Below are 14,009 nucleotides of genomic sequence, written 5' to 3' on the forward strand. Positions count from 1 at the left end.
TGACAATAGGGTAATGATTATTCTCTTTCTACATTTTACTCAAAACTGAAATGACAATAGGGTAATAATAAGGTAATGATTTTTAGAATGACACTTTCCCCTTCCATTTCACTAAAATTCTCATTTGAAATGTTTGGGCGACGAGAGATGGTGACCCCTGAAATTACCTCACAATTCCAATTTAATTAAAATGAATAATGGTATTGGACATCACCTATCCTACATTTCAAAAAAAAAAAATAACACTAAAATAAAATTCACTTTAAAATTTAAGTGAAATTGGGGGAGGAGCACGAGGGGGCGTGTGCCCTTCTTTCAGTTTCCATGTTTTCATTTTAAGTTTTGAATTATAATTTTATTATTTTTCAATTACTTTTCTTTTTAATTTAATTTTTCCACCATATATTGAATTTTTTTTAATTTTTTTTTAATTTGCATTAAAATTGCCTTTTTCATTTATTTTTAATTTATAATTAAAGTTGCTTGTATATTAAAAACATATTTGTAATAATATCAAATTTATTTTTAATTTATAGTTAAAGTTTAATTGTATATTAAAACATATTTGTAATAATATTATTTTTTTAGAAAAATTCTCTAAAAATTGTAATTTTAAGCTAAAAAAAATGTATACAATTTAAGGTTAGAATTTGGAACAAGATGTAATGTTAACTTTGAAGAAAATGGTATGCTACTAGTAACACTACATTTAATTTTTTGGAGGTCTATTTTAGGATTTTGTGTTTAAAAATATATTAATTTTCAAGTCTATATCTTCATCAAAGTTGTAATTTTAGAGCCAAAAATGCAGGTGACCTTGTGGGAACCAAAGGAGAAATTAACAAATTTCTAATTGGTATCTTTTTTCTAATAACACCCCCTATTTGAAATAGGAGTAAAGATAGCCACTAAATGTGATCTCTAATAAAAAGAAAAATTAACAAATTTCTAATTGGTAGCTTTCTTACATGTACATGTAAATCCGTGATATGGTTATGGATTTGGTATCTAGTATGATTATTATTTTAATCCAGATGATATCTCTTCCGATGAGTTAATAGGAGAACGGGAGCAGGAGCGGCGAGGGAGCGGCTAGGGTTTGAGGGTTTCTGAGGAATTTTCCCCATGGATGCGCGCAGAGGAGGGAGCTCCTCTCCCTCCTACAAGGAGGCAGTGGCCAACAAGTACAAGAAACCTCTGGAGAGAGGCAGAGGTAATGCTGAAGAAGGTAGGAGAAACGGGGAAGAGGAAACAGACGGTTCCATTTTGAAGAAGAATGATAGCACAAAAGACAAGGAGGAAAATGACAAAAAACAGGGAACAACAGACAAAAAACAGAAGGGACCATGCAAACCCAAGGCAGAAATCACTCCTAGAGTAGTATTAAATAATCCAGAGTTGCAGGCACACAGGGAGCACATGCAGACTTATGCAATCATATGCAAATTCATGGGGCTATGGCCAACGGAAAAAGCGTTACAAACCTGGATCAGATACCACTGGAAGCCTAAAGGAAGCGTTGATCTTCATCTAGGGTCCAAGGGTTTCTTCACTATAGTGTTCACCAACAACGAGGATAAAGACAAAGTGTTTGAAGGTGGGCCCTACTTCTAAGCAGTAGCAGGACTCTATATGAGGCCATGGAGAATGAATTTTGTTCCGGAGAGGGAAACTTTTACTTCAGTCCCGGTTTGGGTAAGAATCTATTCTCTACCTCTCGATTATTGGCAAACAGAATCGCTAGCTGCCATAGGCAATAAATTAGGAAGGTTTGTCAAAGCTGTTGAAGCCACAAGGAGGGGAAAGTATACCTCCTTTGCAAGGATTTGTGTGGAGATGGATCTATCTAGAGCTCTTCCAGATGAAGTTATCTTGGAGGTTTTAGATGAGGAATGGGTGCAAACAGTAGACTACGAGCATATTCCATTTAGATGCTGTAGATGCCATGAACACAAGCACCTTCTAAGAGACTGCCCTCTCACTAAAGCAGAACTAAAAGGAAATACTAACACAGCGAAAGAACCAGGCAATTTTCACAAAGTAGTTCATAAAGGAAAAAGTGGCAAAAAAGGGCCAAAGCAAAACCAAGCGGGAGGGCAAAAGGTTAGTCAAAATCAGTTCCAAGTTCTTGAAGAGAATGAAGAGATAGCAGTAGAAAATCAAGTAATGAAGGAAGAGTATGAGCAGAGGGACAAGGAAGAAAATAATGACCAGACACAGGAAAATGAAAAACAGAAAGGAAACATGATGAGTGATTCAGAACTGGAAATGGATCAGGAAATGAACCATAGTGAGATGGAAATGGAAGACAATGAGCTACAGGAGATTCTGGACAGAGAAAACCTAGATCTAGAAGGGTTCTTGAATCAAGGAACTATGGGCGGGGTAGAATCACTACCACAAGAAGAGATCAACATAATACAATAGTTATTCCTATGGAAAACTCAGGCCAAGGGCTTGGAGGAAGTAAACAACACTGAAAGACAGAGCAATGAAGGAGGGAAAGCAATAAAAACGACTCCAAGGTTAACACCGAGAAATCCTGGAAAAAAAGAGGCAGGAAAAAGCAGAACGAGCTCCGGATGGAATGTGGCAAGCTCATGGTAGACTCAGGTAAGATGAAAGATCTAACCAGTTACTCCTTCACCAATTGTTAATTATGAAGTTCACAACTTGGAATATTAGAGGTCTCGGCAACAAGAGAAAATAGAGAATGCTGAATAACAGAATGCAGCAAGCAACCCCGGATATAATTTTTGTCCAAGAAACGAAATGCTCTATTCAAAAGTTAAGACAAATCCATAGTAAATGGCTTAACAAATTTGAGTTTCTGGAAATTAAAGCTGAAAACATAGCATGGGGTATTCTCACTCTCTGGAATCCCCAAAAGATTGGAATAATTGATGCGGAGGCATCAAGGAACTATTTATCAGTAGTCATACAACCTGTAGGAGACAGGGATACTTATCTAGTCACGAATGTTTATGGCCCCCAAAGGCTAGATGACAAAATCCGGTTCATAGACTCCTTGGTGGATCTCCGGGCCAGGCATGTAGGGTTACCTTGGGTCATAGGAGGAGACTTCAATATGATCAGATCGCTCTCGAAGAAAAAATGAGGTACAAGAGCTTTAAATAAATATTCCTCAACCTTCCAAATCTTTTCAGAAAGCATGAAGCTTGTTGACATTGAGACAAACAATGGCTTCTGCACATGGAATAACAAAAGAGGAGGGGACTCCCAGGTAGCCTCCAAGTTAGATAGATTCATGATCTCTGAAGATCTCATGCTTTTAGACAAGGAAATAATGGCAAAAATTCTACCTTATGGTGGCTCAGATCACTGGCCAGTTCAAATGGAGATCAAAGGCATAGGCACCCCAAGGAACCGACCTTTTAGATTTGAAAATATATGGCTTTCACACCCAGATTTTAGCAACAACATAGAAAAATGGTGGACGGAATATTTGCAGATTCAGGGATCAACAATGTTCCTGCTTCACAAAAGATTAAAGCACATTAAAATGAAACTAAAACACTGGAACAAGAATGAATTTGGAAATATTTTTGCAGGTAAGAAATCGGTTGAAAATAAAATTCTGGAGCTCAACCAAGCTTTGATCAAGGATGGATTTGATAAAATAAAAAATGATCAGGCAGAGAAACATCATCTAGAATGGGAAAAGTTGTGCAAACAAGAAGAAATTTTTTGGAAACAAAAATCAAGAGTTCAATGGCTAAAGGAGGGAGAGCGCAACACTAAGTTTTTCCACTGTTCTACCATTGCTAACAGGACTCACAACAGAATATCTTCGATCAAGGACGAGGACGGGCAGGTTCACCAATCCCATGAGGATATAGAAGCTATGCTGGTTAGACACTTCAGAGGTATTGCTTAGGAAAATGCCTTAGTAAGGGAACCTTTCATCAAGGACTTTACTAAACATATCCCTAAGTTGGTATCCAGAGAGGACAATTGTAACTTAAACAGACCCGTACCTGAACAGGAGGTCAGTGAGGTACTCAAGGAAATGCAAAATGGCAAAGCTCCAGGATCGGATGGATTCAATGTGGATTTCTTCAAAGTTTGTTGGAACATTGTCAAAGAGGATATCGTAAGGGTTTTGGAAGATTCCAGGCTAAGTAGAACTATTTTGAAAGTTCTCAACACCTCCTTCATCGCCCTAATTCCAAAACAGGATAATGCACAAACGCCAGAGAGGTACAGACCCATAGCCTTATGCAATGTAGTCTACAAGATAATTTCCAAGGTGGTAGCCAACAGACTCAAACCTTTGTTGCCTACGTTGGTCTCGGGGGAACAATCTGGGTACGTGGAAGGCAGACAAATCCTAGATAACATCATTCAAGCTCACGAAGTGGTGCACTTGCTAACTAGCAAAAGGAAAGCGGGAATGATAATGCAATTGGACATAGCCAAAGCTTATGATAAAGTAAACTAGACATATATCAAGAAGGTGCTCAACGCGTTTGGTTTTGATCATAATTGGATTAGATGGGTCATGGCCCTGGTGACTTCCTCCAGCTTCTCAATTTTAGTTAATGGCTCTCCCTCTGAAATTTTTCTTCCTTCTAGAGGGCCCAGACAGGGTGATCCACTCTCTCCTTTTCTTTTCATCCTCATGATGGAAGGGTTGGGGCGGTCTATTAAGCAGGCCAAGGTAATGGGCAAAATTCAAGGACTCCAACTATCGAAGAATGGTCGAGTTTTGACCCATCAATAGTTTGTAGATGATACCATGTTACAGGGAATCCCCACAGTCAAGGAAGCGCTTTCTTACAAACAAATATTGAATGAATTTGCAATGGCATCAGGTATGGAGGTTAATCTTTCCAAATCATTTTTTTTTCTTTAACACCCACATTACAATTCAGAGGAATATCTCCGAATCCTTGGCTTTCAAAGAGAATCCCTCCCCTCTAAGTATTTGGGAGTTCCTCTAACAGCCAAACCTTTGCTTAAGAGCATTTGGGATCCATTAATCGTCAAGATGCAAGATAAGGTTAGAAAATGGACATTTAGGTCTTTAAATCTGGCTAGTAGACTGGTCCTAACTAAGGCCGTGCTCCAAGCTATCCCAATCTTTATGCTATTAGCTCTCCCAGTTCCAAAAGGAGTCTTACAGAAATTTAGAAATATACAAAGAGATTTTCTTTGGGGCAAGGAGGAAACTAGGAAAAAATGGGCTTTAGTGTCATGGGAAAAGATATGCAAGCCTAAGAACCAAGGAGGCCTAGGATTGGATAATCCAGAGATTCTCAATAAGGTTCTAGGGGCCAAGCTTTGGTGGCGGTGGGTTAAGGATCCTAAGGCTCAATGGGCTAGCACCTGGAAAGAAAAATATGCCAACTCTTGGCATTTTTCTGAGCTAATAAGAATAACTGGAAATATAAAGGGCTCTCCTATATGGAACAAGGCCTGGGAGAACAGAAGGGTGGTTCAAAAAAACAGTTTCTGGGAAATCAGAGATGGAGATCTTGCACTATTCTGGGAGGATAAATGGCAACAAGAACCAGCACTCTTGAAAGAGGAATTTATTGGCCTCAAGCAAGAGACAGACAACCAAGATTTAGTAAAAGTTAAGGATTTCTGGGATCATGCTCGCAGCACAGGAAAATGGAGAACATGGAAGAAAATAGATGGCAAAGAGGATAGAACCCTCAATAGGAGAGCAGAGAACCTAAAGTGGATGTTGGATAAGAGGATGATTCTTATCACTGAAGGACAGGATCAACTCAGATGGGGTAACAACAAAGAAGGCAATTTCAACATTAATGAAGTAAAAGGTATTCTCCTGGGGATGGAATCCCAAGCTCCAGTCAGAACTTGGCAGAAGCTATGGAGGAGCAAAAGTTGGATGAAGATCAAACTCTTTATGTGGCTGGTTCACCACAGGAAAATCCTAACCTGGGACAATATTAGAAGGAAGGGCATGCTGGGACCCTCTAGATGCCAGCTCTGTGAAGCACAAGAGGAGACAATGGAATATCTTCTCAACAGTTGCAGTCTCACCTCAGGGTTATGGGATTTTTTTGCCACCCTCTTCAAGCATTCTGATAAAGACAAAGATAGTATAACCAACACCCTAAACAATTGGAGGAATAAGGATTCAGACAATGAAGTTCTTAACTTGGCCTGGGCTCTCTTGCCAAGTTTCTTAATATGGAACGTGTGGAAAGAAAGAAACAAAAGAATTTTCAAAGAAGAAAAGAATTCCGCTCTTCGCCTGCTGGAGCAGATCTTGAAACAGTTAAAATAGACAGTAAGCACAACAGTTAGGGATCTCCCCAAAACCCCTCCCTCAAAAACAGAGTTGGAAATGCTCAAGCGGTTAGATATGCAGGGGCTCATTACACAAGGTTTGGAAAGGGAAATAAGCATGAAGCAAAAGGTTAAAGAATTCTGGAACCCCCCTGGAAGGCTTTTTGAAATATAACATTGATGGGGCATCAAAAGTTAACTCAGGAATAGCGGGCTTTGGAGGAGTTCTTCAAGATGAAAATGGAAACATCATCTCCCTTTTCCATTGTCATTTAGGAAAAGCCACCAACAACATGGCAGAACTTATGGCATTGGAGCAATTCTTAGAACTTTTGAAACAGGAAAACTACCAAAATGTGATAATAGAAGCGGACTCAGAGTTAGTCATCAACGCAGCCAAGAAAATCAGCCATGGAACAGGGCTAGAAAAAGTGACAAAACACTGGAGGTTAACAAGGGTTCTCCATAAAATTCAGGATCATCTACAAGGACTACGCACACTTAGATTCATCCATGTCTGTAGAAAGGCCAAAAAATTGGCGAACATTCTAGCCAACCAAGGTGTCACCTGCAAGGATAGCAAAATTTTGTTGGGTTGGCTTGCAATGCCACAAAGTGGCCTCGAAGAACTTTGCCATAACCAGGCGGAAGAGGACAAGAGAGTGTATTAGAACAAAACGAAGGAAACAACATGTAATGAGCAGATTGATGCAGGAATCACATTTTTGGTCTGACAGGTCAACAGTGGTTAGCTCGCTAGGAATGGCCTCAGCAACTATGAGTACCACTTCAGCGAAAATTCCCGGAGGAAGGAGTTTAGGTCTCACTGTTAGGTGAAAGGATGAGAAGAATATCCGATGGCCTTGCACGGGCGACATCATTTCTCATCTTTTCCATCGTTGGGAGTTAAAATCTCTTCTAGGGTGGTTTTGGTGCGATCGCACCGCGTTCAAATGGATGGCGGTTTCGATTCCGGGGCAACGACACCATACAACCACTGACACGTGGATAAGGGCGGGGTATGAAAACCACCCTCATCACACATTAAACATCGATCATTTCAGGTGAGCGATCATCAGCGCTGTCGTTCGATCTGTGCATGCCCGATCAACGATCAGGATGGGGCGCGCGGTTTGGTGGCACTAGGGGATTAAACATCTTGTGACTTTTTGGAGCGATAAGCATTTCCACCGTCGGATTTAAGTTGGATCATGGACGGAAGTGTTTTTTGAGGTAGGATAAAGGATTGCTGGCGCAGGTTTCGGTGGGGAGAGTTCTTGTGCCCTGCAACTCCCGTCGCTTGGTTTTGACAGTACTCAATTGTGTGTGGCAAGCACGTATTGAGGTCAAAGGGCATAAATTCTATAGGACCTTTTCTATGGTAGCTTACACCACTCTGTGGGAAGGAAACATGTATATATTGTAAACTATGTTTGATTTAATGAAATATAAGGGACGACTCTTGCTTCAACAAAAAAGATTATTATTTTAATCCATTGGTGTACCTCTCAACAATTTTGTATGTAATTCATGGCATACATGATAATGCATAGTTATTCATTGTTTTTAATAAAAATATTTAGTGATTATGCTTGAGATTAAAAATTCTATTAATCTTGGTAAAATTTTCTAACTTATATGTTTTTTATTAAGTTTAAATTTGAACTCACATAAAATGTAGCTTTTCAACATTGCAAAATCTAAAATTGCGATTAAAACAATGAGAATTATAAGTTTGTTCATTTAGTGTGTAGCATCACCAAATCCTCACTAATTTATTCTCCAAAGTGATATTTTCTCTTTTTATTATTCAGAGATTTATCATATATTTATTTATCAAACTCCTTCACTTTATTATTCTAATTTCAAGAAACCTTGACATCAATGCGATGATACTTTAGAAATATTTTGAGAATGTCCCATAGCTCTTTTTCCATCTACCTCATCTAAGATTGAGGAGATGTATCCTTTGTAGCATTAATACTTATAACAACATTTTTGAAGTTGAGTGTGATTCTTAACAAAGTCATGAAGAAAGTAACATAAATTTTATTATAGCTAAACTTAAGAATTATACTGTAGCATCTAATTCTTTCATGTACTTTAACATAGTTTGAGAGATAAAGTGAACAATAATTTCCTGAATAAAAATAGCATACTTTGTAGTATTAATTAGTAACTCCTTTTAGTTTTATGTTTCTATGGAAGCTCTACATTAGAAACATCTTAACCTAATTAATAAAGTATGAATGCAAGCATGCTAGAATGTCATGTTCATATAGGCCTATAACATAAGTAGGATCTCTTGATTTATTTTTTATCAAAGGTGCATGAGCATGACTTCCATGGTTAAGAAGGATTATGGTATGCTCAAAATATCAATATAAGTCATCATATAGATACCCAGGATACATCATTTCTTATATATAGACATTCACAAAAATATGTGATTTTGTAATTGTGTCTAAATTTTTATATTTTCATTTTTAACACTTTAAAATTCCTAAAAAAAAATGACTTATTATTTATGAATTATTATTGTATATATACCTTAACAAAATGGTATATTTGAAATTATAAAATATGCCTATCATCGCTCTCTACTGAAATTTCAATTTATCTATCTTCCAATTATAACATTCTGAATTAGGATAAAAAATATTTTAACTCTAGATCTATGATGCACCTATAGAAGTAAAATCCATTTAAGTGCAATCATATCCTCAAATTTTTTTACTTTCAATTACTTTCTTTTTTATATATTTTTTAACTTGAAATAAACCTTTTATATATATATATATAAGGTTGGAAGCAGTCCTCATGTTTGATGGTAATATATATATATATAAATAAAGTTGGAAGCATTCGACATGTTTGATTGTAATATATATATATATATATATATATATATATATATAAAAGGTTGGAAGCTTGGATTTACATCATCAAAACATAAAAATCTATATTTTATGGTTGATAATAAATATTTTATTGTTATTAATATTTTTTTAAATATCATGTCAAAAAAGTTATACATCTTTATATTAAATTATAACACTAACTTTAAATATAATATTTGTTATTTACCTTTTCTTTTTGGTGTATATATCTATTTTATTCTTATAAACTAAATATTATTATTCTTTTAACTTTTTATTTTAAAATAAAAATAACCCTTCAAAGCTTTTTGAAAAAAACATAATATAACTTCTTTTATTAAAATTTTGTGATTCAAAATAGAAAAAACAACCTTTTAAATTTTGCAATTCCCAATATTTTCAGTATTAAAGAAAAAAAAACTTTTCAGCGATTAAGGTTATTTTACGATTCGATTCCAAATTTACCAATGGCTTTGCCCACTAAAACTATATTTTACTTCAATTTTATTCGCAACTTGCATGAAATGAATGTGACTTTATAAAGTTCCATTGTTCACTCTTCATTACAATACGCCTTGTCAGTCTCATCATGCGTACATATGTTGTGTTGTATTGAAGGTGAAACATGAGATTGTCGCATCGTTAAACAACTCATTTTTGGATCTATAAAACGAGAAGCCCTTTATAGTACCAATCTGATGCCTCCTCTGGTCATAATGAAAAAGAAAAGTGCCGTCATTAATTATCTGATATTAATGTATTCACATGCTTACATATTCAAAATTACAAGTAATGCTTCAGCTGTTCATTAAAACGGATATATCAGTTAGAGCTACGAGATTGACTCTTTGAATCTCTAAGTCACTCTAAATGCATTGTTTGTACAAACATTTTTTCCTCCTCTGCAAATCTCCCTCCAACGCGAGTCCAGTGCTCTCCAACGCGAGTCTAGTGCAAATCTCCCTCCAACCCGAGTCCAGTGCTCTGATACCATTTGTTGGAGTCACAATTGCCCTTACACCAAAACCCCCAGGTGTTAGTGAACAGACACATCGCTAGATTTAAGCACATGTCATGAAACACAAAGGGAGCGTTTATCTGATACCACTTGTTGGAGTCACAATTGCCATTACACCAAAACCCCCATGTGTTAGTAAACAGAGACATCGCTAGATTTAAGCACATGCCACCAAACACAAAAGAAGCATTGACCTTCTACACCGCCATTAACGGGAAGCCAACAGCCAGGGTAAAATGCCACCATTGGAAACTTAGGTCTAATGTATTGCTTCATTTCAGTCAGACTAGAGATCTTAAGGGCGCTTCAACATCTAGGGAGTAAAGGGATTAATATTACCGAAACACTAAGTGCTTCTGGCAAGCATCTCCTCATATTGCCTATATGACCGTTGTTTTTCCAGTCGGAAACTTTCATGAAAACTAGCGATGAAATCATCGGCCAATCGATCAATCTCTTCATCCAGATTGCGCGCGTCTTCATTGATTCTCTTGAAGATGAAAGTGGATATTGGATTTACGGAATCATCATCATTATTGCAGGCGCTGCAGTCATCATAAGGAATAAGCTGGCGGTCGTATGAATCAGTGGCATGAGAAGAAGAAGACAGGACATTGAAGGGCTTCTTAAGTTTGGGGAAGGAATGGGACAAGTGGAGGAGAGACCTATAGTAATTTAATGTGATGCCTCCATAGGCGCGCGTTTTCTTCTTAAGCACCTCAAACACAATATCCTTCGCTCTACCCACGTCGGCTTTGAGATGATGTGGTGCAGCTTTGGCCACCGCATGCCACACCATCTTCACAATTTCGGAGGGCACAAGCTTTGCAGACTTCATGATGATCAATTAATCACTTTTGCTTCAGATCCGCATATCACTTGACTGTGAATGCAATGCAGCGAGAATATTGATATGAATGCGGAGCACTCAATCACTTAACTCCGAACGTATAGATGGAACAAACGACATATATATAGTTGCAGACAAAGTAAGGCGGTCGTAAAGGAGCAGTCTGCATTATTTTATGTTTTACCAACCAATGAGAGAAACGGCGAGGCCGAGGCAATTGAATGAGGAGCGGAGTGTTATACAGCCTGTTCTAAATCAACTTTCTCACTTCCTGCGGGCTCTCCACATTAACACCTTGTGGGTATGAAGTTTGCCGGGAAAACAGAGGGTAATAATCAACGGTCTTGTATCTAAATACCACATCTAACTTTACTTAACTACGGGTCCCACAGTTTGTTTTGCTTTACGTCAGCGCCTGTCTCATTCGCTATTTGCCATCTTGCTTTTCGAAGAATTTTAGGGCAGCAGAATGCTTCACAGCTCAAATGCCAAATGATTTGAGTGCCGGCTAAAGAGACGTAGACATATTTATAATGTGCCCAACTGCAACGGCCGTCATGAATCCATGGAAAACACTGAAAAAAGGCAAAATCATGACCTACAAATTTCAAATTGCAAGCTACAAAGTATTTTATAATGCAATGTTTAAAACACCAAACATTATAAAATATTCACTTTCATTATTTCTGTTCATAATTATATGTGTGATTATGCTAATGTGTATAATAGCGCGTTTATATATATTGCAACTGGAGCTGAATGGTGAGGCGCGTGATTTGCATTGATGTGATCTCACAATGAGAGAGGGCCCCGGTACTCTGAATAATTATGAAAAAAAGCATAGCTAGAATCTGGCTCAGTCTTCCTGGGCGTGCATTAATTTAACATGAAGAAGATCCATGCCGCCCTCCAACGTAAATATCCGCCCACTGAATTATGTTTTGCTTTCTGCTGATAACAGTATAAGATGTCGACACTCCCCGCGGAGTTTTGTACGGGCACACTTTGCTTTGGGCTTATAATAATGTAATATGTCGACACTCTGCAACAACATCATCGAAGGGTGTTTGCCCATTCACACAGTCTAGCTTATAATAATGTAATATGTCGACACTCTACAACAACATCGAAGAGTGTTTGCTTATTCACACGGTCTAACCTCGCAAGTCTCATTTATGGGCATAAATATGGAATATTCGTAGGTTTAGGCTAATGCATTCCTGGTAAGCAATAAATATAAAGGGATAGATGTTTAATGTTGTGCATTGACTAGTAATTGTTATATTAGTGGTCTTAACCACTTACTAAAAATTGAAAGATGTGCAACAATATTTTAACATAAATATATAATATCAAATGTAAATGTATTTTAATTTATGTCCATATTAACTCAAAATATTGACTCCCCCCATAAGTGTCCATAAATAGTCTTTTAAATATCAAGAATACAAAACAACTTGTCCCAACTAGAAAATAAATAAAATTATAAATATTCTCAAAATGGTCTATTCCACCAATAGAAAGCACCCATCACTTCAACCCCACTAAACTAAACTGGAGTTATCTATCCCAAATGCACATTCATACTTGTACATATAAAAAGTTGATGTATGTCACTACTCATAATTGTTGTGTTATTTAACAATTCAACCCACTGTGTTCAATAAATGATACCCAACCCATTAAATTCAATAAATGACACCTAATCCATTAAATTCTCCATTAAATATATTAAAGAACAATGATCAACCATAACAAATTCCAAGTCATTGGATCACATCCAAATCAATCCATAACACACATTCAAATTCGAGAGACTACAAGTCATGTCAATCATTGTTAGCAACCAAATTCAATAGGAGGAAAACTATAAAAGAAGTTTAACCCTTGTTGAATTTGCATGTTAAACATTCAAACTATTCATGAGCCCTGGTGACCAACTATAAGAGGTGCAAAGTATATTCAGGTTATTTATTTTAGATTTTTCACAAGTTATCTATTTTAGATTTTTCACAAGTTATCTATTTCAATTTTTGCACAAGTTATATATTTTTGTTTTTGCACAAGTTATCTATTTCAGTGATTGCACAGGTTATATATTTATGTTTCCGCACAAGTCTTTTGGAATGGTGCAAGGACCATACCTCAAGGCTTTTGGTTTCTTATATAAGCCACTAAATCTTTCTTTCAATATATGCAAACATACTAGATCCCCAATTTGGAAGAATAAGGAATATGATGCTTCCATTAAGCATGGCCCTCAGATTATTTCACTATCCATGCATCTATACATTAAGACAACGACAGTTGGACAGTTTCATAGTGACCTCATAACGATCATGTTGGCATGGAAGAGTATGGTAGCATGATCCATTGAGTGTTCGAGTTAGAAAAATGTGCATGGGAAGAAAGCTTCCCTGTAAAACAATGTTATTTATGAAAAGTACAATTGTTAGGAGGGATGCTAGTTATTGGCCAATGTGGGGAATCTTTCATTTGTATATAAAAATAAACAATGTCATGAATTCCTATCACTACTACACCAAAAGCACTTTTAAGACATTTTTTTAAGACAAAAGAAATATTTTCTTTTAAAAAGCCATTTTTTATTTTAGTTATTTTACATTAAAATTTCATATCAATTGAATGGTCTTAAACATAGAATTTAAGACAAAAAACAATTTGAGATCAATATATTTTAAGACCAAACTTTATATTTAAGACAAAAACAGTTTAAGACAAAAATTTAAATGTAAGACAAAAACAGTTCGAGACAAAAATATTTTAAGACAAAACTTTACATTTAAGAAAAAAATAGTTTAAGACAAAACTTTACATTTAAGACAAAAAAAAATTTAGAAAAAAATATTTTAAGACAAAACTTTATTTTTAAGACAAAAACAGTTTAAGACAAAATTATTTCAAGAAAAAACTTTATATTTAAGACAAAAATAGTTTGAGACAAAAAAAAATTTAAGAC

At 36.3% G+C, this 14,009-nt stretch overlaps 1 protein-coding gene across 1 annotated transcript; it reads right to left on the minus strand.

The window, feature by feature from the left end:
* Positions 1 to 9,878: 9,878 nt before the first annotated feature.
* Positions 9,879 to 11,106, minus strand: LOC149153154 (uncharacterized). Its single transcript, XM_089445243.1, has one exon. It carries the CDS (start codon positions 11,015 to 11,017, stop codon positions 10,526 to 10,528), a length of 492 nt encoding a protein of 163 aa, XP_089301369.1. The 5' UTR covers positions 11,018 to 11,106; the 3' UTR covers positions 9,879 to 10,525.
* Positions 11,107 to 14,009: the final 2,903 nt, after the last annotated feature.

Source organism: Pinus tabuliformis, chromosome 9 (genome assembly GCF_031772625.1).
Source record: "Pinus tabuliformis cultivar Carrire ecotype Pingquan chromosome 9, CPIR1, whole genome shotgun sequence".
In the NCBI taxonomy this organism is placed as follows: domain Eukaryota; kingdom Viridiplantae; phylum Streptophyta; class Pinopsida; order Pinales; family Pinaceae; genus Pinus; species Pinus tabuliformis.

What these genes read in the sequence shown, in the direction of transcription:
- LOC149153154 (XM_089445243.1), bottom strand. Translation starts at nt 11,017, where the DNA reads ATGAAGTCTGCAAAGCTTGTGCCCTCCGAAATTGTGAAGATGGTGTGG.